This window comes from Scophthalmus maximus, chromosome 2 (assembly GCF_022379125.1).
Source record: "Scophthalmus maximus strain ysfricsl-2021 chromosome 2, ASM2237912v1, whole genome shotgun sequence".
Lineage (NCBI taxonomy): Eukaryota > Metazoa > Chordata > Actinopteri > Pleuronectiformes > Scophthalmidae > Scophthalmus > Scophthalmus maximus.
In genome coordinates this window covers 6413867-6440996 of record NC_061516.1, presented here as the reverse complement: position 1 = coordinate 6440996, position 27130 = coordinate 6413867, and the positions used below count along the sequence as shown (strand labels likewise).

General features: G+C 45.0%; 3 protein-coding genes across 5 annotated transcripts; 2 read left to right on the top strand and 1 right to left on the bottom strand.

The window, feature by feature from the left end:
• Nucleotides 1–760: 760 nt before the first annotated feature.
• Nucleotides 761–4985, top strand: h3f3c (H3 histone, family 3C). Of its 2 annotated transcripts, XM_035625812.2 has the most exons (5): nucleotides 761–903; nucleotides 2452–2595; nucleotides 3343–3486; nucleotides 3597–3750; nucleotides 3835–4985. In XM_035625812.2, exons 3-5 carry the CDS (start codon nucleotides 3359–3361, stop codon nucleotides 3961–3963), a joined length of 411 nt encoding a protein of 136 aa, XP_035481705.1. In that variant the 5' UTR covers nucleotides 761–903; nucleotides 2452–2595; nucleotides 3343–3358; the 3' UTR covers nucleotides 3964–4985. The 2 variants fall into 2 exon arrangements, with proteins under 2 accessions (XP_035481705.1, XP_035481706.1); XM_035625813.2 differs by lacking the exon at nucleotides 2452–2595 and having other exon boundaries at nucleotides 775–903.
• Nucleotides 4986–7310: 2325 nt separating this feature from the next.
• Nucleotides 7311–10653, bottom strand: crx (cone-rod homeobox). 2 transcript variants are annotated; one of them, XM_035625811.2, is made up of 3 exons: nucleotides 10238–10653; nucleotides 9108–9259; nucleotides 7311–8944 (listed from the first exon to the last, which is right to left on the bottom strand). In XM_035625811.2, the coding sequence occupies exons 1-3, from the start codon at nucleotides 10332–10334 to the stop codon at nucleotides 8306–8308; spliced, it is 888 nt and encodes a 295-aa protein (XP_035481704.1). In that variant the 5' UTR covers nucleotides 10335–10653; the 3' UTR covers nucleotides 7311–8305. The 2 variants fall into 2 exon arrangements, with proteins under 2 accessions (XP_035481704.1, XP_047185176.1); XM_047329220.1 differs by lacking the exon at nucleotides 10238–10653 and adding an exon at nucleotides 10055–10220.
• An 8463-nt stretch (nucleotides 10654–19116) lies between these two features.
• On the top strand, nucleotides 19117–26242 carry kptn (kaptin (actin binding protein)). The gene is made up of 12 exons (XM_035626880.2): nucleotides 19117–19562; nucleotides 20469–20551; nucleotides 20633–20717; nucleotides 20803–20857; nucleotides 21552–21630; nucleotides 21726–21799; nucleotides 22790–22896; nucleotides 23827–23931; nucleotides 24013–24076; nucleotides 24166–24301; nucleotides 25165–25329; nucleotides 25844–26242. The coding sequence occupies exons 1-12, from the start codon at nucleotides 19361–19363 to the stop codon at nucleotides 26006–26008; spliced, it is 1320 nt and encodes a 439-aa protein (XP_035482773.1). The 5' UTR covers nucleotides 19117–19360; the 3' UTR covers nucleotides 26009–26242.
• The last annotated feature ends 888 nt before the right edge of the window (nucleotides 26243–27130 follow it).

Below are 27130 nucleotides of genomic sequence, written 5' to 3'. Positions count from 1 at the left end.
CATGTGCCGCGAACATAACCCTAACCAGAGCAGAGAGGAGGTGATGTCTGTGATGTCTGTGATGATGATTCCACCACGTCTGTGAACCAGTGTTGACGTCGTTTGTGGGAGAAACGTGAAAACATCTGGTACTTTTAGTCAAATGCTCGTTCATCAGCGGCAGCCATCTTGGTTGTTCACAAAAGTTTCTTCTCCTGTGTCACGGTATAAAACCCCGCCCACTATCAGATAATTGGTTGTAATTGGACCTGGAAGTTTTTTCCCAGAGGGAAACTTGCGGTTTTGATAACTTCTCATCCTATAGGTGTTTAGATCAAACACACCAAATTTGAAGTTGCTCGTGTGAAATCTGTGTGGAGTCCGTTAAAGTTTGAAAGTTGCAGACTGACAAAATAAATACTGTGAAAAGACATGGCAGACCTCCTCATTGCTATAGCCCAGGGCTCCATGAGGCCTGAACATGTCAGATGAACACTCGGGGCTTCACTTTAGGGGTGCTATAGACGCATTTTGCCACGCCCATGCTAGAGATCATTTTTACACAAATAACGAAACATTTTGTGGTTGAGTTTTCATGCACGTTTAGGCAGTGAAAAATGAGGGCACTGCAAAAATAATAAACATTTGCAGAACAAAAGGGCCTTCGCACATTGGTGCTCGGGCCCTAACAATAAACTTGTAGAATAACATGTTGTGACTGCACCAATACTAAACTTGTAGAAGCAATAACCAAAGGATCAAAGGTTCCTGTGATCTCATCGCACATGACAGGTAGTGAATCCTCTCAGAATCCCATTTGAATTATAGCAGACACAGAGGTGACCCACTGATTTACTTGACCACATCTGAAAATACAAAACCTGACCGAGACCACCACCCGGAAAGACAAGAACAATATCCAAGGTATGTCTGAGGCTGACAACTCGGTGCCGAACAACACAATTAGAATGAGCCCCTTCATCATTTCGGCGCTTGCGCATCAGTATTGTCACGTCTCCTGGAATTCCAAAGATGATGGGCAGCAACGTAACATCTCATGTATTTTCTTTGATTTTACACTTTTAAATCATTACATGCTGCATTTAATTTGAATGGGGTTAGGGTAAGAGGCAGGAAAGGTTTTGTTGTTGCACACTCAATTTAACATCACATGATGACTTTGTTTCAAACCTATTAAAATGAACAATATATATATTTTAGAAATAAAATAATCACTTCATCTTCCTCTCTTCTTTTGCTTCTGGACTGTATGAATGCGACTTCATAATTAAGTTTATAGGTGTTTACATTATCTGTCATAATGATGACTGTCAGACACGAGCAATGGCCTTTGAAACGTGTTGGTAGAATAGTCGTTGGTTGGCTCCTCTCACTTGGAGGCCTGTGGTGCCAGAAGTGGTGCAAGTACGTCTGTTTGCTTCCACAGTCACTTTGTGTGGAAGAGCACCAAAATCCCTACGTTTTGATGTATAAAGAATGATAATTGTGGGAATGAGAGCGAGTTGAAGATACACTTTTAAGATCAGTTTCCAGATCCTCTCCACTCTTAACTTTTATGTCTCGGTCTGATGTTTCATGGTAACACATTTAAGAAATTTGCAGCCACGCCACATGGAGGGCGTCAGGCGAAAGCTCACAGATTTCTGTACATCACATCAAAGTGTTTTAGCTTTTCTGAGCAAGTTTCAGGTGGATCTGGTCAACCTGTAAAAGTAAAGAACAGCAGGTGGCGCTATGGCGTTCGGTCGACATTGACATGTAGGTGTGTTGAGGGCAGGACTGTTATCATGCCTGAGAAGTTTGGGTCAAACCGGACCTTCAACTAGGAGCAACTTCCTGTTTCATGTGTACTGTAGACATCACAGCTACAGGTGGAGCTACTGTTAACACTTCTATAGAATAATCCAACAGAGTTTATTTGTTGTCTATAGTTAATAATCTGAATCTGCTACATAACTACTAACTTACAATGGAGCAGGATGGAAGAGTGAGTGAGTGAGTGAGAGTGAGTGAGTGAGTGTGTGTGTGTGTGTGTGTGTGTGAGAGTGTGTGAGAGAGAGAGATTAGGATGAAATTACCTAAGTACAAGTACCTCCATACTGTGTAGTAGTCTACTTGAAAGTATGAACTCAGTTCCTTTCCACCATGAGTCAAATAATATATTGCATTTTGTCACTGGTTTGTATTTTAGTCATTCTTATAATTTTTGCATTGCTCCTAATAATGTTTTCCCTTTCTCTTGAGTATAGGGTGTAAACATTGTGAACCTGATTCGTCCCTTATCAGTTTGTATTTGTGCATCTCTGTAAAGAGTGTATAATATATATATAATAACTAACCATAACAATATGAACGTAACAATGAACTGAAGCTGTTCATGAGAGAGATGTTGTCGCACGTGGTTGGAACTGAAGTCTGAAGAACTGAAGTTGTGTTTACACTTGTGGTCAGGTGCATTGTGGGAGACAGATGATTGACACGGCCGCCATCTTGCTCCCGCTCCTCTTCCATTGTGAGAGAGATCGTAAACATCTGACAGTGACGAGCACAACACACTTTGTGTCCCGCGAAGAAAAGACGTTCAGTTCACGCTCGGTAAGTTTCGTTCTGCTCGAACGCGTCGGACCAGAGACTCTGATCCCCGCGAGCGACGCTCGGCTCAGGAAGTTGTGTTGGAGCTGAAGAGGAGCGGAGAAGAGGGAGGACAGGAGAGGAGAGGAGAGGAGCCGCTGCCCGGGATCAGACTTCTTCTCTGCCCAGATCTCTGTCTCCGCTCCTGCGTCGCTCCTCCGGCCCGCGGCGGGGTCTCATCGCCCCTCGCCCCGACGTGACGGTGTAGTGTCTCGTGTGCAAAAGTTTTACGTTTAGTGTAAACATGTCAGTTCCGTGTCGCCCGCTCGTCGTCAGCGCGAGGAGGCGGAGCTTCGTCTGTCTGCGGCCATCGTCCTGCGGTATGGGGCGTGGTCAGCACCACAGAGACCGATACCATTGGTCCTTACGAACGACAGGGACGCCGCGGATTGGTGTGTTTCAGGATGACGACGTGGTTAGCGGGGTCGTGATTGGCTCGTCGCGGTGCGTTCGTGCTGCTGCCAGAGCGGAGGGGAAGTTCTCCCTGACGGCCGAACATTTCCGAGCATCAGACTTTAAACCAAGGACACCAGTCCTCAGCAGCTCCTGTGACGATACTACAACGTCGTAATGCTTAATAGCACTGATCATTAGAGAGATGTGGATAAAGGAACTGTTGTTGGGACGAGAGGGTCACAGCAGTTAAACACGTCTTGGGGTGTGAACAGAACCATCAACAGTGTCATCATGTTTTTTAATATCTCCATTCAGGTGATACTTCGTCAGAATGGCTCGTACCAAGCAGACTGCTCGTAAGTCCACCGGAGGAAAAGCTCCTCGGAAGCAGCTGGCCACCAAGGCTGCCCGCAAGAGCGCGCCCTCCACCGGCGGGGTGAAGAAGCCCCATCGCTACAGGTGAGCACTGTCCATGTCTTAAATCAGACGAGTGGCTGCTTTCATTCTTGAGGAATGAATCCCCACACACAGTTATTCATGACCCCAGGTAACACTCTGAAATGTTTTAGGCCCGGTACCGTGGCTCTGAGAGAGATCCGTCGGTACCAGAAGTCCACTGAGCTGCTGATCCGCAAGCTGCCGTTCCAACGCCTGGTGAGGGAGATCGCTCAGGACTTCAAGACCGACCTGCGCTTCCAGAGCGCTGCCATTGGAGCCCTGCAGGTGTGTGTGTGTGTGCACACAAAATATATGAATAAAGACACAACATTGCTCTGCTAACATCTGTCGGGTCCCGTCTCCCTGCAGGAGGCCAGCGAGGCGTACCTGGTGGGCCTGTTCGAGGACACCAACCTGTGTGCCATCCACGCCAAGCGTGTCACCATCATGCCCAAAGACATCCAGCTGGCACGCCGCATACGTGGAGAGCGCGCTTAGGTTCCCTCCTTCATGTTTCTCCGATGTCTTGTTTTTCTTTCCCTGCCCTTCTTCCTTCCCTCTGCCCCACCCCCTCTCTCCCCGTCTCCCCTGTTTCTCAATAGTATTTAGAGTGATCTGATTACGAAGAGATAGAAAAATACGTCAATGTCCAGTCTCATTTTTAGGGGACCTTTTTCGTGTATGTAAAAAAGGTTGAGCAGATCAGACCACATGTGCACACATACTCCAACAGGCATCACCCAGTTCGGTTTGTTGAGCTCAGTTGGATGTTTTTAGGGTAGGGGGCCGGCCGGTGCAGAGGGACGTGGCCGAGGGGCTAGTCTGCTTCAGGGGAGCTGCAACTTCCACAGCAGGGTGCTATTCAAACTAGTCTCGAGGCCTCTGTCCATCTGAACTCCCCCTCCCACTCAGTCCGTCCCTCCCCAACTCCCCCCACCACCTCCCTCACCTCTGACTCGTGGAGTGTGGATGTGTTAGCTCTGATCGTCTAAACCACTTGTACTCAACAAACAAGAATCTCTTGGTTGCTTAAGAATATGGATTATCGTTGTGGATATGGTGTCTATTTTTTTAAGCATAAAAATCATACATAAGCATCTTTTCCTTTACCACTCCCTCAATAAGTGAAATAGCAGCGGATATTGTCGACATGGTTGTCAGTTGTTTTTTTACAGTGATCTGATTTGTTGTAGAAAATCAGGAAGGGCTTCTTTGTTTTTCACCGGCAGCCAGAAGGGGGCGCTGGTTTACCATCTATTCAGTTGTTCGTCATGTGTCTCGTCCTCACCACTTTACACTTGTCCACACTACACAGACATGCATGTTTAGGGTCTGCGCTCTATAAATCTGACCATATTATCTGTCCCTTTCTCAAAATTTGTGATACACAATATAACCTCATTTTTGTTTTCTTTTATATTTTTCTTATTCCTTGAGATTTTCAGACGAATGAATAAGCCGATCTTTGTATTTTCCAAATTTCTCATATTATGGTGGTAATAAATAGGTGTTAAAACAAAGTGAGGCCAGCTGCTGTGAGTTTGTATGTTGTTGTACAAAATTTTCTGATGAAGTTGCTCTCCAAAAGAAAGTTTGGTGAAGGTGACAACACTCTCTTTCTTACACTGAAGCTCAAATGTTCGGGGAAAATGCAGATATGGAGAGAAGTGTCACTGCAGAGCAGTTTGGGACAAAGTATTACAAACTCTCAATCTCACTAATTTTCTGAATAGTAGAAAAATCCATCATATTAATATAATGATGTAAGAGAACCAGATGCTTCCAACTGTCTTTATTTACTCAGATGAAAGTGAACACCGGGGGTGAGCTCAGGTTGCCGACCTGTTCCTGGATGACAACATGTTAAGTCAACTTCATCAGTATGAAGAAGTTTAACGTGTGGTTCAACTGTACACACGGTTTGTATATCCGTTTCCTGGGCTGGATCCCATCGGTCAGTTGGTGTGTTCTTACCTGTCAGCAGAGGCCATGTGCATGTTTTTACAGCACTATTGTTAAGTTTTTATTTTACTGCTGCATTTTGAACGGGATTAGGCAACTGTTTTTTTTTCTCTGACAGCTACAAACCCCCTGATGATGAACAGGTAGAGAGTTGAGGCAATGTCCTGCATGGTAAACAGCATGTCTTGTGGGCCCTGGGCTCGTCTTTGTGTCATTTTGTGCCGCCCCCCTGCCCTTGTTTTCATATGGGGATGGGGACCATACTGTTTTGCTGTTCTTTGACAAAAAAGTCTCTTTCAGCTTGTGGCATTTCTTCTCCATCTGAAGATGATGCATGAAGAAGATGGGGAGGAATACAACCCAGAGCATGTCTGGGTTGTATTCCTCCCCATCTTCTTCGGGTACCTCTTCCTCTTCTAAATCAAAGTTGTCTTGTGATCTTGAGTCATGTATGGGGTCGAGGGAAGGTGATGCTGTACCTATGCAAGAAAGTTTTAGATCTGTCTGGGATCAATCAGTAGCACACACAACCTCAATTGCTCGTGTGCGTGTGTGTATTTTGTAGCGTGTAACTGACTGCGACTGTGATTTTAACTGCCGGGTCAAAAATGACCCGAAGAACATCTTTGTACCCTGGTGGTGTACAGCTTACATGGAAATATGAATCAAGGCAGTATTTCACTTTATTCCAATGTTGGGGTCACTCTAGGAAAAGTCATCAAATTGCAAGTGGAAAAAGGATAATTTAGAGAGTTTTTTCTGCTGTTGAACACGGCGGCGGGTCACCTTGACCCCGAAGACAACACAAGGGTTACGACCCTTTGCCCGACCTCGCTGGGTGTCAATCGGACTGGAGAAGTGCTTGATGAAAGCAGTCCGTTTAGAATCCCAACTGCATTGAAATAGCATGTGTGTGTTTGTAACCTGTACCAACCAGAGTTTGGGCCCTTTGAACACGCTTCCTGATTTAACCAATGAGTTTGAGTCAAGTGAAACAGGGACCTGAGACTTTCCTTCTCAGGCCGTGCGGCGTTCTTCTTTTCCCGCGTTCACCTTCCTCAAGGTCTGCTCGGTGCCGTCCCTCCCCCACCACATCTGCTCCTCCGTGGGATTACTGCGCAAATGTCTGTCTGAAACTCTCAGTGCTGAGGGAGAAGATTACAAGTGTGCTGCAACCTCCAAGAGGGGTTAACCAACCAGGGCGCACAGACACAGGGATTAACCAATCACACCACGGAGAGGGAGGGCAGAGGGATTACAGTGAGCGGAGAGTGGGATTAGGTCAGTGTCGAGTGCAGAAACATGCTTTGCAATGTCTCTGGGCCCCATTTACTCATCTCCGTGCAACAGATCTGAAGTTATGAAAAATATTGGTGAGGACAGAGATCAGATGTGATTTACAATGCAACAAAAAATATCAGATCAGAATAAGTTCAGAAATATCTCAGTTGTGATTATTCTTTTGTACTACTTCCTCTAGTTGCTGTGAAGCATTTATATCATTTAGATTTGTGACCCGGAACAATTATCGATGATCTTATGACAACTGTGCTAAAAGCACAAACCTTCAAAACAATATCATGGGAGTCACGAGAGAGTGGTCGAATGTCTTTGTTGTGTTGCACATGCAGCGTTTTATGAGAACTCGAGAATGAATCCTCTCAGTTTGTCCCACTACACTCTTCTATCAGATGTTTTCACATGACATTCGATGTCATGGTTGAGTGTGCGTGGCAGTATCCAGGTCATGTGAGGATTACCAAGTCTTCAGAGGAGTTGGGGAGATGGGTGCAGTGGTGGGGGTGGGGTCCAGGACGGGTTGAAAGAAGGGGAACCACTGCGCTGATGGACACGTGAGAAATGGAACGATTCGTGAAAACCACTGGAGTAAAAAGGCTTTAATAAATGTCACTGTTGTCAATGGCTTACATGTTTTTTTGGACACGTTATTTTGGGGGTGCACATGATAAGTGGGACACAAATGAAGTGAGGCAAAAGGCAGACAACCTGAGGAGAGAGAACAGGTGGAGGTCAAGTAAAGAGATACTGCAGAAAGGAAAAATGGACAAACATAGAAAAAGATGGAGCGGGGAAAAAAGTGAGAAGAGAGCCAGGAAAAGGTGGGAGGGAGGAAGAGGCTGAGGTGGGTGACATGGGTGAGAGACGGAGGGAGAGAGGGCAATAATCCTAACTAATTCACTTAGGGCATTGCTGAAGGGAGGCTAAGAGGATTGGGACACTCCCAGAATCAGATCAACTAAAATAACCAAGATGGGCCAGTGAGAGCCATGTGGGCCAGATGACCACCCGGACACTGCCCACCCCTCACCAACTGCATCACTATGAGCCCAATAAACAAACAATGATCATCACTGCACAGAACGTAAGGACTAAAGCACTTTAATATGTCACACAACTTAAACAGAAGATCAGATCAGAATGATTCAACTAAGGGGCTAACATTGTAACACAAACGGTCAAAAAGGTCTAAACACAACCAGTAACACACGTGAGTGTAGAATAACACAATAACAAACGTCTTGAAATAAATGAACCCCGAAGGAGGAGGTGACCTAAAGGACGTGTTGAAGCAGTTCTCCTCTCACTAGATGATGATGCAGGTTGACCACGAACGAGTGCAGAGTTCATGTAGCCGAGTCACACATGGCTCAGTGTGTCTTCTCCCACAAACTCTTTAAAGGCTTTAGTTCTCTTAATTAACGGAGCAGGAAGAGGAGACAGACGTGGTTCGCAGTCAGGCTGCAGTAGTGACTGTCCTCTCATCTACAGAGGTCACCTTCAGAAAATAAAACAACTATCTCACACGGGACTCACTGACACACAGGACACCTTTGACACACTTGAACCGTCTCGCTTCCTAGAGCACCTGGAACTTCCAGGAGTTTTGGTCTTTGTGGTCCAGGCAGTCCATTGTGGTGAAGCCCAGTTTCCAGGCCTGCTGGTCCTTGTAGTCCAGGCAGTCGACAGAGGTGAAGCCCAGGGAGGAGGCTGTGCTGTAGCCCTGTGAGGACAGCGAGGCTGGGGACTGACTTAAAGAGCCCCCCATTGAGGGCACAGTGATGGGGCTGAGAGCGCCCCCGGTGCCCGACAGCTGCGAGTGCATGGGGGACAGGTAGGCACTGCAGTCCAAGCCGGTGAAGTAGGAGGTGGTGCTGGCGTAGCCTTGGGTGTAGGCCGACGGCTGGCCATAGCTCATAGGGTAAGGTGAGGGCCGCTGCATGCAAGGGGCCGAGGAGGAGGCCAGGGGGTCGGGCAGGGGCGAGATGGCCGGGCTCCAGATGGACACGGCTGAGTTTCCAGTGCTGGAGCTGGGCACCAGGCTGGGGCCTGACTGGGCAGAGGAGGGGCTGTAGGAGCTTGACGGGTTGGTAACAGGATCAGGGGCGCTGGGCTCCTGCACCGGGGAGGCCTTCTTCTTGGGAGGGCGGGGCTTGGACTGGCCACTGCTCTGCTGCTGCTGCTGGCGACACTTAGCACGGCGGTTTTTAAACCAAACCTGGGGATGCCGAGAAGAAGATAAAACACGTTAGCATCATGTGTCGCCCGATGTACATTATCAGAGAAGTGGGGTACGGTGGTGACATCGTCCACGACTCTGGAGGACATGGATATGTTGCTATACTCCCTCTGCAGGGAGAAGCTTGTCACGTGGCCCCTACCTGCACACGTGACTCCGGCAGGTTGATCTTGAGGGCCACCTCCTCCCTCATGAAGATGTCCGGGTAGCGGGTCTTGGAGAACAGCGCCTCCAGGATGTCCAGCTGTGTCCGGGTGAAGGTGGTGCGCTCCCTGCGCTGCTTCCGGGGTGTGGCTGCGGACCCCAAGTGACAGAGGGTGGGGGGGGACATATGAGCACAAACAAGAATTGGTGAATTGTGTGTAGCACGATTATTTTTAAAGGCAGTTTTTTAAGTGATCATTTGGATTGTGGGTTTTGATGTTTCCCAGCTGTATGTGTGAGGATGACACACAAATAAAGATACTCTTTGTGATCCTGCCTGTAAAAGCTGCTCGGGACCAAGATGGAGATGAGAAGTATTTGCTCATAACAATAAATGATCATAACAGTCACCGCTTCTTTACAGAGTAACAATTTTCCCAGAGAAGGGGATACAGTTACAACTTTTTCATTTAACTATGGTTTGTACAGTCATAGTCATGTGTCTACACTGCGCTCAGGTGTGTTTGTTTCAGAACAAGTAGAGTGAGCAAGTGTTAGATTTAGTCACCTGAATTTACCGTTTAATGTATCAAGTGTCTCCATCTTCAGTTCGACTGTACGTGTCAACAACGCCGTGAGGGAAGAGACATAAATACACGTTAACTCTGTCTCCTGCTGCCTGACACTGAACTTGGGGGAGGACACGGATTATTTGAGTTTTCTGTATCACAATAGGTCTATGTACTTATACACTACACGTCCGACCGCAGAATCGTTGGGACATTCATAGATAATATGGAAATTAAAAAGATGAACTTGTTTTCAAATCATAACGAAACATCCTGAAATACTCTGTAATACTGTTTTCCTCATGTCAAATCAACGTAACATTCATAATTATAGCATTTGTATTAGTACACGGGCTCAAATGGTTCACTCTCTTACATTGCGTTTCGTTTGTCCACAGCATTACGCATTGGCCTGCGCGTTTTTTACGCATCGGATGGGGAGGAATTTATATTTGAAAAGTAAATGGAAAGAGACAAATGCGTAAATTAAAATGGTGGGGAAAGGGACAAAAAGAAGGTACAGTCTATACACAGGTTCTATATAACGGTTTTTACTTACATGGATAAGCGACGGTCGTGTGAAGCACATCCATCCCGGGGCCAGCCAGATTTAACCCGTTCATGGTGTAATGGGGTTGCTTTATGTAGGACATCATCCTTACAGCAGGCGGATAAGTCCTGTCGCTGACTTGTAGCTCGGACACGCCGCGCACCGGGCGAGGGGAGCGAGGGGAGCGAGGGGCCCCTCCGAGCTCAGCGGGGGCAACGAGTGGGAACCAACCTGTCGCACAGAGGAGCGGGACGCGCCGGATCGAGATCACCAGAGAAAGAAGTGTTCAACCAGTCAGTCAGTCAGTGCGTCAGTCAGCTCGGCTGCAGGAGACACGGTTCTCCAGCTCCCAGTCCAGTCATCACTCAGGTGAGTGGCCCCCGGTGCCTCTGTGCCTTGTGAGCTCGCGCACTGACTTTCTTCACCGGCACACGCTGCTAATTAGAGGGAGCAAGTGGCTCCGGCAGACCCCTCCCACCACGCACACACACACACACACACGCGCGCACACGCAGACACGTGCAGACACGCGCGGAGAAGAGCACCAGGCTCTATGAGACAAAGTGATTTCACACTAAGTTTGCCTTTGGTCAGGTGATTTTGTCTGATGTGACTGAAAGGTTCATCCATTTGGATCAAGATACCAGATGAAAAGAAAGTTGTTCAAATATAAATAATGCAAACATTTACAGTCTGCATGACCAAAACAGTCTGGGATGTATATATTCTTTAGAAATATTTCACTTTTCTTACCTGGCTGTTGTATATAGCTGTTATCACTTCTGAAAGAGCAAAATCAAGAATTGCTCTTTTTCAAGTGATAATATTTTTTTCAAATGCTACTCTCTTCTCAATTGTCAATCTGTCCTCCTTCAAATCTTGGAATGCAATGATCCGCTGATGACCAGTTCACCTGCTGCACGTCGACTGTCTTTAACAAAGAAACAGCTGTATATTTGCATGCTGCAATCACACACACACACACCACCCAGAGGCACAAAAGCGACAACGCTCATTTGATTTATCATCATATGCTTTATCTGAAAAGTAAGTATCTTATCTCCAGATAAAGGGAGGAAAGACAGAGCAATCTGTTCAGTGGTGCAGCGGAAAGGAGGCTGAGAGAACTGCAGCCACGCTAAGTGGGAAAGGGACGAGTCGGTGTGTCGAGTGGGAAAAAGGGAAGACGAGGAGGAAAAGAGCACAGGACAGAGAGTGTGGCATCAGGAAGAACCTAAGATGGAAGGAGGGAGCGACCTGGACAGAGGGTTGAGAGCAAGGCGACCACAGTGTTTCACATGGAAACGCACGAGTCCTGCAGTCGCACTTTGTTTTCCTGGACGTCAGTGTCGTCAGTGCTGAGGCCACACGACAGAGGAGGGACTGAGACGTGTGGGTATCAAATAAGAGGGAATAATCTGTGGAGGTGTGAGAATTGTGGTAAACATTTTAGGTTTATATCGTGCTACGAAAACTGATGAACCTTTTCTGGCTCATTTTTCAAAATTTATAGTTGTTTTTGATTGAGTCCAAATGTGTTTCCTTCACTTTCTGGCTTCTGACATCGAGTCGTATTTACAAATGGCTTTTCCGTTTAACCATCGCAGTCACTTTCAGATCAGACGTTGAAGTCATTGGCACAAGTGTGGATTGTGTGGTGGGGTCTTTTTTAAATCGTGATCTTGGGTGACTTATTTTGTGTAATAAAAAAAAGCTGATAAATGTTACGCAAACACTGATGATGGCGATCCAGTCTTCTCCCAACAGCGGAACAGCTCGTCCTGCAGCTGCAACAGTAAATAGGGAAGTAGGGAAGAGGCCTGAGATGATTTAATCCCTGCCCGACCGCCCTCCCCCCCTAAAGCTGTCCTCATGGAGTGATGCAAGCAAGCGTTTTATTTTAAGACTGAACAGTTTGTCCAACACACTGTAGGCTGACGGAGGCCTGGAAACTCAGGGAGATGTGGAATAAGGAGGAGAGCAAATGAAGATGGGGTCAGGTGGACAGAGGGGGAGGAAGGGAGGAGGGGGAGCAGGAAGACAGAGGGACGGAATATGTGAGGGAGGCGGGAGAAGCAGGTGAAGGGAGAGAGGGTGGGGGAGGCTCCGCTCCTCGTCCCCAATGACACACTGCTGCAGTTAATCCAGATTACAGTGTCTAAAACAGGTCGGCTAAATCTGCAGGCCGGCCAACAGTACAGAGGCTGCTGTCAACCCCAATCACTCACACACACACACACACACACACACACACACACACACACACACACACACACACACACACACACACACACACACACACACACACACACACACACACACACACACACACACACACACACACAGAGTAATCTCCTCTGTGGAAACCAGGTGCCACCAGCAGCTCAGCACAGACTGACACTAACCAACCCACCAACCCCCTTCTAGCCCAGTTAGGCTGATACAGTCACACACAGTCACACACACACACACACACACACGGTGGTTTCAGGTCCTGGTTTTATTAGACAATCGACATGCTGTGAGATATGACCAATGAAAGAGCGAGCACCTTCGGCCTGCCGAGTCATCATGAAGCCCCCGGTGACCTTGACCTGTGTCAGTGAATGTGACCGAGGGAGGACGGTGCAGCCGAACACCTGTAAACATATTGGGTTTGTGGATCCAGGCAGGATCCTCGACTACACCTGCTCTGTGTCCTGATCAGCAGGAGGCGTTACCTGTCTGGTGTCGCAGCAAGGTCCTTCAAAACTGAAAGAGAGAATGAAAGACTGAGAAATGATGATAAACATGAAGATCTGGACGCCCTTGGAAGTCACTGCTCCAGGATGAGGATTTGCACATAGAAGTATACAGGCGGTTTTTTACACTGTCTTTTGTACAGATTGACCAAAAGTGTCAACTTCAAAATTAATCAATTGCACATTAAAGGGGCAGTATGTGATTTTAATCTAATACACATTTTGTAAAAATCAGTGAATATTCCCTCAAAGATTTTTCGGGGCAGTCCTGGCTCTGTAAATTGAAAACCAAAGAAATGGCGGGGACCGCACCTCACAGCTCTGTGTGCAGTTTGTGAGCATCACTCAGGACCTTCAGAGACGTGCTATCGACAGATGCGACGACTCTTTTGGGGGTTTTGGCCTCGCGGTTCGAATCAACCTTTCTCCAAAAACGCTTACTGCCCCTTTAATGTTCATTTGGAAATCATTTGGTACAGTGCTGATTATGTGTTTTATCAACAATAATAGATAACTGTTTGTCATAAACAAATCTGTCAGGAGCATTTCTTTTTTTGTCTTTGTTTTGTTTTTGTCTGATCCTGCAATACAATATCTGTTCCGCCCTCGTCAAAGAGACAGATAACTCCTCCACACACTGTAGTAGTCAATTTAATGACGGATTTATATTGACGGCATGAGAAGGGAGTAAAAAGACGCTGCTCCCAAAACAGGATGGATGAAGATGCTTTCACTACACAAACTGAATTGCTCTAAACAAAAAAAATGGCCACCGACAGGAAATGGATTGGTAATCAAGTATACACAAACAGAATAGGCACCACCTAGTGGCCGCAGAATGACCTGAACCTTTGTCCTCTCGGGCCAGAACAGCCCCGCCTGGTATCCAAAAGGAAGGAACTAAGGGCTGGGGGTGAAGCACAGTCTCATCCTCAGATTCCTGCATGCCTTCAGGACCCAACCGTAGCTGGGGGGAGACGGAAACGGGCTGCAGGTGGCGTGAGGGTCCGCAGAGCCGGGGGAGGGCGTCGCGCTGGCCGGCGGCGGCGGCGAGGTTGTCACAGAGTTCTGTCGTGTGACTGTCTTTCCAAACCGATCACGACCATGAAGTTATAAATCTGGTCTGGCCAGACCTGAATATCATGTGGTCATGCTGATACATCATGCTCCATCACACGTCAGTTTACTTCTGCATTTCTCCTTGTGTCAGGGAACCTCTAAAGTCTGTAGTAACAGATACAGTCTGTTTAGAATGAGGCAAGATTTTGGTCTATTTAGATAATAAATGAACGGGCTACCAGAACCTTTACAGGCTTTTACTTGTTGCAGTAATGTCGCCTCTGATAATCCAGCACCTTCATCGTGTATATCAGCTCCTACTGTGATTTTATTTGATATCTTCCACTGCCTTTCTTTTGGATGTTCCCAGTGTTTCCCACAAGAAATCTGGTGTAGCTGCTTCCTGATTTTATTCACCTTAACTGTGGAAGACTTTTCTCTTTCTCTCTGTTCAGATCGTTCACATGAGTGAAATCCTGAATAATAAAACCACAGTTACAGTAATAGAGGTGGCACTGGTGTACCACGTTGCACACGGAGCAAAACCCACTCAAAGTCTCGTGGGTTAAAGTACTGGTTTCACAAAAAGACTATTTGATACAGTTAGGTCCCAAACCAGATGCTGCTGTCACAAACAGCAAACAAACAAGGAAATGTGGTCTAGTATAAAAGATCATCATGCTTCTTCATATAAATTCTTAATCTGAGTAAAGAAATACAACATTTCCCTCTGAGATGTGGTGACGGGTGAAGTAGAATTATGAAGAAGCACACAAGTTTTACTTTGAAAAACACTTGGTATCACAGCTTTAATTGTGACTTATGATTTCTCTTTTTGTTTTTAACCATGTGTTGAAAAGCTCTATAGGTGTTTTGTTTCTGCATGAAGGTGCTACACAAATGAAGTCCTCATCATGATTATCATGTCTCAATAAAGATGATGACTGATAAACTACAGAGTGACGGTGAACCTGATGTTACACACCATTAAAAAAACTACAGCCACAATAAACTTCTCTATGCATGATGCGTAGTTGTGCGTGCGTGTGTGTGCGTCCGTGTGTGTGTGTGTGTGTGTGTAGTGAGTCAGGAGTTGCAGTGTGAGGTGTGTCAGTGTTGAGGATGAGTGATTACAGTGGACAGTAATCCTGCAGATGGATTAGCAGATGGTATTAGTAGAAGTGGGGGTGTAGCACACTGCCACCTCTGAACTGTCACAACATGCAGCAGCAGCAGCTCCCAGGGCCGCACCTCCTTCTGCTTGACCCCGGCCTACCACACTGGACACGGTAAGACACACTGTGGACGACAGAAGCAGAAACCTGTAGAATTCATATCGCCCCCAAAAAATATATTGGCTGCTGCTGCTGTTGTAGGATTAGATTACATTACATCACATTACATTCATTTAGCAGACACGTTGGTCCAAAGCGACTTACAATAAGTGCATTCAACCATGAAGATATGACCCAAAGTGCAAGAATCCAAAGAGTGAATAAACATTTATCAAATAGGCAAAAACAGCTTCAAGTGCTTTGAAAAAAACCCCAACTGCAGATCAAGTGTTGTTTTAAGGTTGATGATGATCACATTTTGATTCATCTTTTTGGCTTTACAATGTTTTGTTGTATTTGGTGGTTGAAGTTATTGCACAAAAATCAAGTGTCAGACGTTTCGCCTCTGCAGTGAAGGTGCAATAACCAAGGTTTTACCTGCCCCATGTTAAATATGACCTTATGACTGTCCAACCCTCTCAGTAAATCACTTCAATCAAAATTCAAAACATACGGAGATGTCAGTTATCTATATTCAGCTGATATAACATGAATATAATGAGTGAAGTTGTTAATAAAGCTTCATTCAAACTGACTGAAATTATTTGTCCCTTTAACAATAGTGATTTCTTCAGGTACGCCATCACATCAATAGTTTTATGTTAGCGACTCAAAAGGTGTTTTCTATTCAAATGTGTTCAAAACTTTTTTTAGTGCCTATAGGAAAGATTCATGACATTCAGACTTATTTCAAGACTATACAAGGGACTCTAACAAGTACCACATTCATGAAACAAAAAATGTGAAAGGGAAACTAATTGTGGCATTACTGAGGAGGCCTGGTCAAAATATTGTGAATTTCATCTGAAGAGATCACGTTCGAGCACATGGAGAAGTCTCAGTAGGTTTTTATTACACCTGTTCTCATCTGTCAGGAAGCCAATCACTTCCACTTGTTCTGGTCCTGTCCACAGGTCCTTCCCTTTTGCCGTAATGTTCATACAGAATTAAACTATTAAAAACGTATTTGTATGAATTAAAATATTATTATTGTATTATTATAATATTAAGCAATCACAAAGAAATGGCTCAAGCCCCAACCTGTACAGGACTGGCATCATATCATTTATGAACTCTTTGTAATGGAAATAATGACTTTCTCCATGAAACTCCAAGTTAGTAAATTTCTAGAAATTTGGGAGAAGTGGATGACATATATTTCCCTGAAATGCCCTTCCTATTTTTAAATTTGGGTTTCATTTAACTTATTAGTTTTCTTGTTAGTTATTTTATTTCAGTACTTTTCTTTATACATATATAGGCCTATTTATTTATATATATATATACACTTCAAGTGGAGAAACGCCCTGTGTTCTGTTTGTGTTTGAAGAAACTGTAGATGTGGATCACTCTGTGACTGTGAACACTGCTGGTCAGAGTGAGTACTCAGACAGTCATGTCTCACTGATGACGATCCCTTGTACAATCAAGTATAAGCTCCTTTGCCGTAATTTGTATCTATTTGCTTTGTATTGGTAAAGTTTAATAGATGGCAATCAAATTTCTCAAATTATTAAACAGTAATTTACTGTTATTTATTGTAACTGGTTTGTCAGACTTTTCCTGGCCTCCGAGTGACGACACTGTCGCCGTCCTTTACGTTTATTTGGTGTCTTGAATAACCTATTCTGTCACAGGTTATCGATGTAATCAATCCAGTGGAAGGTCGGATTGCTTCGTCATCTACTTGCACCTCAATTTCACATAATTCACATAGTTTTTCTGCATGGTTGTCAGTCTTACATGTTACACAGTCTTAATCTTTCAGTGAATTATGAAGAGTCCTGTGTGGAAACAATGAAACAGAGATCATTCGGCAGGTAGAAATGGGCATGAGGTGAAGTTTCAGCTGAGTTGAAGATGATGCTCATCCCTGGATTGTGGGTGTCTCCCAACATCTCCTGTTACCCCATGTTGCTCATATTTCAGACGAGGGAAGAGTCTGTGCAAAATGATAAAAAGTTTGGATTGTGTCATTCCTGAAGGAAACCACAGCAGTTATCATTTATAGTATAAAAAGACATTCTTCTTGTTGAAGTGGACGTATACATTTGCTTCCATCAATGTATTTTTTGAACTCATTGGGAGGAGGGTGACCTGCCCCCCCCCCCCCCCCCCCCCCCACACACACACACACACACACACACACACAATCAGGAACAATGATCAGGGAAGCAACTATTAAAAAAGTATCCAAGTTGATTTTTAATGAAATAAAGGTCAGCACATTAAAATCCAGAAACTATAATGGATTGATTTTTTCCCTAATTAAAATCATATTCATTGAAATGAATTTCACTTCATGTCTTTCTTCTGCTCCCCCGCAGTCAGTTTAACATGATGAGTAAGTTTCCACTGACATCTGGTGGACATTGAATGAATGATAGGTAGCCCTCATGGAAACGTGATAAGATTTCTTTATGTGTTTGTAATGAATCTCACATACAATAATGTTGTGTTTTATTCGTTGAGATGATCAATTCGATAAAGAAAACTACATGTCGTCTTGTTGAATCATCCGTATCTTCCTGTTTGACTCATATCTTTAGAGGTTGCTGTAGTAGGTCCTGTTTCCCATCACCTGTGCCTCCTTGTGTCTCTTTAGTCTCTGTGCTTCTCTTCGTCTCAGTCTGTTCGTCTGTGTGGTTGTTGGCTCCTATGTTTGATACCTGTTCTGCTGAGAATATCTGTTTTCCGTTCCCACACCTGTGGACACATTTTGTTGAACTCTGAGACTCCGTAAGTTTGTTAGTTTCAGTTAATCAAAAAATGTAACTGACATTAAACACTGAGATCAATTCAAATCACTTCCATAAAAACCTGTTATTGTAATGAATGACACTGTGGGTTTCCCCCTGAACAACAACTCTTTACTGGAAGGGATGAACACAATATTAAGACACAACCAATGTATACATTTAGAACTATTTTTATTCCTTACAATAATGTACTGTAGAATACAGTATCATCATTTCCTTTCTGACAACAAAAAAGACTGTAATGATTAATAACCTATAGAGACGGTTACACAGATCAACAGGTGGTCAGTGCATGGCATCCCAAGACAATCTGCCTAACCCCGGTCCTGACAGAGTGAGTATTTCGCCCTGTCAGAGTAATGTCATCTCACAAACAGAATACCTATCTCCATAGCAACTCTCTGTCTGAGTATGTTCTGATTGGTGTGTGAACAATTGTGACTCCAGTGTTTCCACCTGTGGAATTGTGTGATAATTGTGTTCCAGTTGTGATGACTTGAGTCAATTATATTGAATGCTGTGCTTTCTGAATGAGCACATGGTGTCGCCAATGATAAATGAAGGCATTTGTGTTTAGAGTTTTTTGTAAATGTGTCCGTCTTCTGGTAGATGTCGTTTGGAACAAGCAGACAGTGACCGCTGGGTGGCAGAGTATACACGTGATGTGTCGAATCTGTCATCAATTGACATCATGAAGAAGAAAAGCATATGTTGCCTTACAGGGTAATGGGTGGTTGTGTAAATCCAAACGTTTCACTCCGTCACAGTCGTGCAAATGATTATTTTACTTCTATTGTCGGACCGTTTATCCGAAACAAAGATTCTAAAGAAGTAAGAAACCTTGTAGGGTGATACATACAATCTTATCGCGCTTTTTGTCCTGACACAATACATGTTGGATCGTTTAGGACTACTGAAAGCAATATGTCCGATTATTGTGAACGCAGCTCCGCTCAAATCCGGATGTTTTGCTCCATTTTATTTGTGTAAAGTTATTTAGAATCAGTCCGAAAAAACCTGGAAATAAGACATTTCTGTCTTCAAAATAAAATGAGCGTACAGCGACACCGAGTGTTGGTCGAGTGTGAGCTGTATTGTGAAAGGAACGACTGACACTTCCGCCTCCCGTGTGCACTGCTTGAGGAGTCGTGAGTCGAGTCGTGAGAGCAGAGCAGAAACCAAAAACGACCATGAATACGTTCAACTTGTGACTCATCTTTTCAAACGGTCACCTGCACGATGTTCCGCGAGCTGTTTCCCTTCGCGGAGGACAGCTTCAGCCGCTTCCCGTCGCAGAGCAACATCTACGGGCTGAGTCAGGCCGGAGAGCACGAGCTGCTGGCGGCCACTCTCAAGGGGAAGGTGGTTTGTTTCAGGTACCAGGAGCTGCAGCACAAGATCCGCCCCGTGGCCAAGGAGGTGCAGTTCACCTACATCCCAGGTACGGACCGAGACACTGTCCCGTCTCTGTCCCTTCACTGCCCCCTCACTGCATGTCCTCTCACTGCCCCCTCACTGCATGTCCTCTGTCTGTCCTCTCACGGTCCCCTCTCTGCCCCTTCACTGCATGTCCCCTCACTGTGCCCTCACTATCCCCTCTTCCCATTCACTGCATGTCCTCTCACTGCCCCCTCACTGCATGTCCTCTGTCTGTCCTCTCACGGTCCCCTCTCTGCCCCTTCACTGCATGTCCCCTCACTCTGCCCTCACTATCCCCTCTTCCCATTCACTGCATGCCCCGTCTGCCCCCTCACTGTGCCCTAACTGCATGTCCCCTGTCTGTCCTCTCACTGTCTGCATGTTCCTCACTGTCCCCTCCACTGCATGCCCCCGTCTGTCCTCTCACTGTCCCCTGTCTGCATGTCCCTCACTGTCCCCCACTGCATGTCCCCGTCTGTCCTCTCACTGTCCCTTCACTGGTCCCTCACTTCATGTCCCCTGTCGGTTCTCCCACTGCCCCCCCCTCACTGCCCCCTCACTGTCTACCCCTTCACTGTCCTCTCACTGCCCCCTTACTGTGGACTGGTGTTGTCATGGTGATAGTGTAGAGTCCCAGTGCGTTATGTTCATACACTGTGCCTCTTCTCTGAGTGAGTCCATGTAAGGCGTTGTACTACTCAGGTCCAAATCTGAGGTATTTTACTTAACTTGAGTATTTCCATTTGATGCCACTGCTCTTCTATAGGCTAAATGTTGCGTTTCAAAATGTGCTGATTTCAGGGAAAATGTATTTTCTGCTTCAACCTCACAGATGACACACTGATAATTGAAGTTTACAGAATGCTCAATGGATTTTATTTGAGTGTCTTTGTCCTGACACTCGTCCACGTGTGTTCTCTTTCTCTAGTTGATGCAGAAATTGTATCAATTGACGCCTTCAACAAGTCTCCACCCAACAGAGGCCTGGTGGTGGGCATCACCTTCATAAAGGTACTTTCATATGAAACAGTAGAGCAGTCACCAACGTGTGTGCAGTTTACAGCAGTGTGTTGTGAATGTTTCCACCTGCAGGACTCTGGGGACAAGGCCACTCCGTTCCTGAACATCTACTGTGACTATGAGCCCGGCTCTGAGTTCAACCTGGAGTCCATTGCGCGTGAGTGAAGCAGTGTCCAGATGTGTTGGGTCCTCCCTCTTACAGATGTTGCCCCTGCTGACTGCCCATGTGCCTCTCTGAATAGAAAGCTGTCTGAACCTGGAACTGCAGTTCACACCCTTCCAGCTGTACCACACAGAGTGAGTCCGCTTTCACACTGATGACTTTGTAGTTAACCCAGGATTTTCAGACCCAGCTAGATAGTGACAACATACTGGACTGACATTCCAGTGAAAGTATGTAGCAGATGTATTATGGACATCTGTTCCACTGGAAATATAATACATCAGTGTTCACTATGCTTATAAAACATGAACTCTATGAGCTTGTAGATTGAAATTGTGTCATTCACAAATAATTTGCAGCTGATTATCATGTGGTAAGTACAATGTACTTGATTGAAGTGACTATTGATTATAATAAAGCAGTTACATTCCACTTGTAGTTACTGTCGACCCAGGATTGAGTCCTTTATAATATTTATAACATTGGTGTCAGTCTTTGATCTCCTTTTCATTTCTTATATTCTAGTTAACTTTGACCTTACTTAGTGATTATTTTTATTTTTGCAATGAATGGATTATGAATTGAATCTCATCACAGTAAATCTACTGCTATGGATCTGTTTCCACAAGTTGTAACTACTGTTATTTCCCCACGTTTCACTGGCATCACTGTTTCATCTGCTCCCAGCAGTGGTGCATGAATGGCTCGTACACGGTGACATGTAAATGAGATTGTTTTGTGAGTATTCCTGAATGTTATCAGTGGGGTCACATCTGTCAGCATCTCCCAGACAGTATCATGACAGAGTGTCTTCTCTCTCTGTGTCAGAGTGCAGTGTGACGCCGGCGGCATTGAGACAGTGTTTCTGCTCAGCGGCCACGACCAGAGGATCCACCTGTACAAAGAGGTAGATCAATCAATCAATCAATTTTTATTTGTATGGCGCCAAATCGCAACCTACATTGAAAGCATCATTCATCCTGACTCCACTGTGTCCAACAGAACGCCTCGCTCCACCAGTTTGAGGAGCAGCCGGTGGAGAGACTCTTCCCTGAACTACAGCAACTGCCCAGCAAGTGAGTCTGTTTGCACTTGAGCTGCCTTAGCTGTGTGTGTGGTGTAGGGCTGAACGATTAATCATTTTCAAATCGAAATCGCGATTTGAAACCGCGCGATTTGCAAATGCAGCGCATCTGACGCAGGGTTTATACTTTGCTGTCAGTGTGACAGTCGTGCCATCCAATCAGAAATGCCGTGCTGCGCACATACTAGTCATTCTCAACAATCAGAAGTTGCCAAGGGCGACTGGAGGGCGACTGGATCCACTTGCAACTGGATCCACCCAACAAGTGAAACCAAATAATAACATTGCATTAGCGGAGCCAGAAGCAACGTTTGATAATTAAGTCCTGAAGAAAAGCCGCTATTCGGTGATACAGGAGTGTTTTTGGTTTGAGCCGACAGATGAGCAACAAAAGAAGGTTTTGTGCAAAGCATTCAGTCGCTACGTCCCGAGGCAACACCACCAACCTGTATCACACAGGGAGCTACACCAGGACTGTTCCCTCATTAAAGAGACAGACTGCCAACACCGTCACCGTGTGTTCATCTACTGCTCTTCTCTTCAGCACATCTCGCTCTCTTTCAGTGGGTGTGTGTGCGCACTATTATAATTGCAAATCAAATCACAATATCTGTCAGAAAAATCGCTAAAGTTATTTATAATAACATAGGTAACTATTTTATCATCGAGACATAAAACTTAGTGATATGAGAAGATAAAGTCGAATGTTTCTATTTTTCAAATATAATTGTATAATTTTGTATGCAGTAATAACTATGTCATTAATACTATGAAACATATCTAGTCATAACATGTGAACAATCTTTTTAAAACAAACACTCATTATAGCAAAGAAAGCCAATATTTTAGTCTTACATCATACAAACGAAGTGTTTGCAGAGTTCCTAACCCTCCATGTTGTATTTCTCCTTTCTCCTCCCTCCATGATGTCGTTTCTCCTTTCTCCTCCTTCCATGATGTCGTTTCTCCTCCCCCCATGCAGCGTGCTGTGGTTGGACATGCTGAGTGTAGCTGGCGGACGGCGGATCTCAGCATTCGGCTGTCAGAACGGCTGCGTTGGCCTGGCTGTGGTGGACCAGACCGGGCCAGGTGAGTGAAACACAGTGTCATGGTTTCACTGTGACACATTTCTGTCTGACCAGACTCCTGTGTTGACATCCGTTACCCTGATCAACAACAACGCATGAAATGTCATCAAACTTAGTGGGATTAATAATTGGGATGTCAGGATGATTAACTTTTGGAGCTGATGGGTCAAAGGTCAAGGTCAACAAAAACATGGTCCCAAAAAACTAATTTCCCAAAATATCTCTGCAGTCTAAATCTTATATTGATCAGAAGATTATCCACCATCATATGATATCATATGATGAGTGACACCATGTAGAAATCACTCTGGTATCTCTGCATCTTATAGGACAATAGACACTTATATCTATCAAAAATATTTGTGATCATATTGTATTGCCTCATCATTAATAAAATAAAACAAAGTTAGCTTTGCCTATTTGTGGTATATACTGGGTATCGCAGGATATGCATCTCCTTCCAATAGTTAACATTTATGTGCAGTTTGCATACACTAATTAGATCTGTTTCATTCTGTTGTATGAGTGTGTGAGGATGCTGTATAGTGAATACATATGAATAATTTGAACAGTAAATCAAGTGCATTATAAAAAGATGTTAGACTACATTAGAATCACCTGTGCCAGCATCATGGTGAACAGGTGAGGAAGTCAAATCTTAGTTACTGTACATGTCATATTATAATGTGTGTCACAGAACTGACCTCATTTCATTAGATACACAGTTGGACTTCTTTTGCACATTACAACAGTGGGATGAATTATGTAAACACTATTGCATCTGTGCCGAATTATTTTTTTTTTCTCACACTGTAGTGGACAGTGTTGAGGAATACATGTTGGTATTAAATCTGACCATGTAAACTAAATGTTATAATATGACTGTCCATTATTATAGTAAATGTTGCAGCGTTTTTTGTTCTGTCATCAGAGGTCTTGCAAAGCTGGCGGGTGCAGTTCGACAGTCCAATCTCGGCAGTGCTGCTGTTCCCTCTGAGCTGCCACACCTCCCCCCACCAGCCAAGTGCAGACACGGGTAGGTCACTGCTCTGCCGTCGTTTGTCTCTTCTTGAATATGCGGCGACCCTCAGCGTTGGTGCTTTGTCTTTTCTTTCAGGTGTGGAGATGGAGGGCTACAACCTCCTGGTCACCAGTACCATTGAGATGGCAGTTGTCTACAGGTCAGAACCAGACCGACTTGTTGTTTCAGTGGAATAATCACGACTTTCTGACTTCCGTAGTTGTTGATTGTTGGTCTGTGCTCTGGCAGAGACGTCCAGGAGTGTGGTCTGTCTCGCTCTATGTGCCTCTCAGGGAGCGACCAGTGGGATGCAGTGCTGTGTGCTCTAGTCATTGACCTGGACTTTGACGGACAGAAGGAGGTGCTGCTGGGCACATACGGACAGGTCAGTGCGTCTCTTTATTAAGAGACATTCATGGGTTCAGATGGTGATATTCTGTATGTTAATCTTATTAACATACAGAATGTGTTAGTCCATCTCTCTGTCTCAGTATTTTCTGATTCAGCTCCATCCCACTGGTTATTAGTGGAGACACGGATCTCTCTATTTTCCATCTAAAGGGTCAGTAAGTGATTCTTGAGAAAGCTTGTCTCTCTCTTTGTTGTTGTTGTTGTTATTTTACTGTTCTGGTCAGGTATGGGAGCAAGAGTCCCAAAGCCCTGAGTTTCAGCGCCACCTGCTGACGCGTGATGTTACAAACTACAAACAGTGTTGTGTGGTGCGACCCGAGCCTTGGGATTTGTTTTCGGTTTGAGCCGGAAACCCGTTTTCTTTTCTGCCGCATACACAGAACCAACAGCTATTGGACCAACGCTGATTTTTACAAAATGTGTATTGCTTTAGAATCGCTTACTGCCCCTTAATAAGGCCCAATCATTTCCTTAAAACAGGTGTTCATAGTAGCTAATGAAAAAACATAACTCAAACAGAAAGAAATATAGCATCTGTTGGGGACGATTTGTATCCATGGGTTAATACAGCTGCCGCAGGACAGTGATCCCGTTCATCATCATGAAGACAAATGTCCCACAGTGCAACAGTGCTGCACTGAAGTGAGTGTGTCACAAAGGAAGAAGGACTTGTCCTGGGATTTGTTGACAAAAGAAACATATAGAATATCGCCAGCCTTCCCCCTGAAGTAAAAGGACATATGCAGTAGGTCCAGGGGAATTAAACACGCTGGAACTGTTTCTCTGACGTGGTGAGGTGTTAATGATAACGGCGTTATCCACCTGTCGGCCCCGCAGGAACTTCTGTGTTACAAGTTCCACCCGGCGGGGTGCGGACAGTTCCAGCTGCAGTGGCGGCGGAGCTTCAAGAGTCCTCTGCTGTCCATCATCTACTTAGACTTGACCGGGGACGGTCTGCGGGAGCTGGCTGTCCTCACAGTGAAGGGACTGCACATCCTACAGGTGTGTAGCACAAAGACTCTGATCAGTTCAGTTCAGTTACATCAGTATCACTGAACTAGAGCACAGATCTCATCTGCTTACCACATGAAGAAAATATGTAACTTCTACTGGAGAAGTGAATTCAAACTGGATTGAAAAATACAGTCAAATGATTGCTGCCCCCTACTGGTCACCAGCAGAGTTGACTGAACTGGTAGTACAGGCGTGTGTCCATCTGGTCTCCCTCTGATCTGTGATCCCTGAAATTGACGAAACAATAAATTCCAAATGTTGATTAAAATGAGGTTGTTTGATGCATCTTGTGGCATCTCTCTCTGTCACTGAGCCGTTGAAATTGAAAAATGAGCCAAACAACCCCCAAAGAATAATTTGTCGCCAAAATCAATTTTTGAACATTTGCGATCCTAGCTCTGTTACTCTGGTGCATTCATATTTAACACAACTCCCCACTCCCCCCCCCACGTACTGTGTATCTCATCTGATGTGGTGTTATTTTACTCCTCTGTCTGTTCAGCATAGTCTTACCTGCACTGCTGATCTCGTCCTGGAGCGGCTCAGCCACAGGGTGTCCACACTGACCTTCGGCTCTGAGCTGGAGTCGGACAAAACCCCAGACACCAAGGAGAGGGACGCTCCAGCGGAGACAGAAGAGAGTCGAGCTCCTGCACCATCACTATGATCTACCGAGCTTTTGTTTCACGTGTAAGTCTGTTTAAATGTGCCGTGGTCTCTCAGTGTGTATCCCTGAAGAAGTGATGTGACTCTTCAGTTTGGTTTCATACTGAATGTTGGTGATGGAAGAGTTCAAACTAAACCAACTGAATACAGTTCCCTGGATTCTGTTTTGATATTATAGACAATGATGTGCTGTACATAGTGTACAGTAATAATAAATGACACATTTGGGTCGATACACTGCTTTTGTCGGTCATTTATCTTGTGTATTCTAAGGTAGTGCGGTACAGTGCGGTACAGTACGGTGGTCTCTGTCTTCAATCGGATCAGAGCAGGCGTTTGACTCGGCCTGACGAGGATGTTCCACGTCCATGCATTCTGTTGCATTTGTCTGAATGTGAGCACAGAATGTTCCTGTAAATAAATGTCAGTATTACAGTTCCATCGGAGCCACACATGCCGAGCCAGAACAGATGTCAGAGAGATGAGGTGCTGGCTTCACACTTTAACCCTTCCATCACCTCGATAGAGACGGATTTCTGTTCCAGTACTTTAACTGTTTCTTTGTGTGTTTTTGTGAACTGCAGCCAGGTCTCTCTTCTTTTTATTTATTTGATGTTTTCCATGGGCTAGTGTCTCTGATGTTCTGGTCACGAGGTCCTCTCTTGCTTCCCATCCTGGTATCCTTGTAAAAAAGTTTGATTGCGACATTTGTTAGAGATTTTTGTCCTTTTTTGAGGCTCATTATTTTCTTCCTCATTGACACGGTCGCCTCTAACCTACAGATGATTGACAGACAACTCCACCTCCATCTAAATGACGAATCTCAACTCAGTCAGCTCAATGTGCCTGACTCAACACTGACCTCACTGCGCTGCCGGGTTAGTCCAGTTACTTTGAACCCTTTGAATTTGGACACTTCTCATTGTTCTCAAACGACCCATCCGCTATAAATGATCAGATTACATTAGTCTGACCAGCTGTTCAAACCCGTTATAGTAAACTATTAAACAGAAAATATTGGCCATTGAAGAGACTGAGTTTTTGACCTTACTGATGAAGTGTTAAACAATCGCTTCATTATCCAAATAGGTCACTTGGTGTGAGTAATGATAGTGGGATTTGT

What these genes read in the sequence shown, in the direction of transcription:
- kptn (XM_035626880.2), top strand. Translation starts at nt 19,361, where the DNA reads ATGTTCCGCGAGCTGTTTCCCTTCGCGGAGGACAGCTTCAGCCGCTTC. An exon ending in TGGGCATCACCTTCATAAAG is followed by an intron (nt 20,552 to 20,632) that starts GTACTTTCATAT and finishes TTCCACCTGCAG; the next exon opens with GACTCTGGGGACAAGGCCAC. An exon ending in CAACCTGGAGTCCATTGCGC is followed by an intron (nt 20,718 to 20,802) that starts GTGAGTGAAGCA and finishes CTCTCTGAATAG; the next exon opens with AAAGCTGTCTGAACCTGGAA.
- crx (XM_035625811.2), bottom strand. Translation starts at nt 10,334, where the DNA reads ATGATGTCCTACATAAAGCAACCCCATTACACCATGAACGGGTTAAAT. An exon ending in CACGACCGTCGCTTATCCAT is followed by an intron (nt 9,260 to 10,237) that starts GTAAGTAAAAAC and finishes TGGGGTCCGCAG; the next exon opens with CCACACCCCGGAAGCAGCGC. An exon ending in TGCCGGAGTCACGTGTGCAG is followed by an intron (nt 8,945 to 9,107) that starts GTAGGGGCCACG and finishes CGGCATCCCCAG; the next exon opens with GTTTGGTTTAAAAACCGCCG.
- h3f3c (XM_035625812.2), top strand. Translation starts at nt 3,359, where the DNA reads ATGGCTCGTACCAAGCAGACTGCTCGTAAGTCCACCGGAGGAAAAGCT. An exon ending in AAGAAGCCCCATCGCTACAG is followed by an intron (nt 3,487 to 3,596) that starts GTGAGCACTGTC and finishes GAAATGTTTTAG; the next exon opens with GCCCGGTACCGTGGCTCTGA. An exon ending in CTGCCATTGGAGCCCTGCAG is followed by an intron (nt 3,751 to 3,834) that starts GTGTGTGTGTGT and finishes GTCTCCCTGCAG; the next exon opens with GAGGCCAGCGAGGCGTACCT.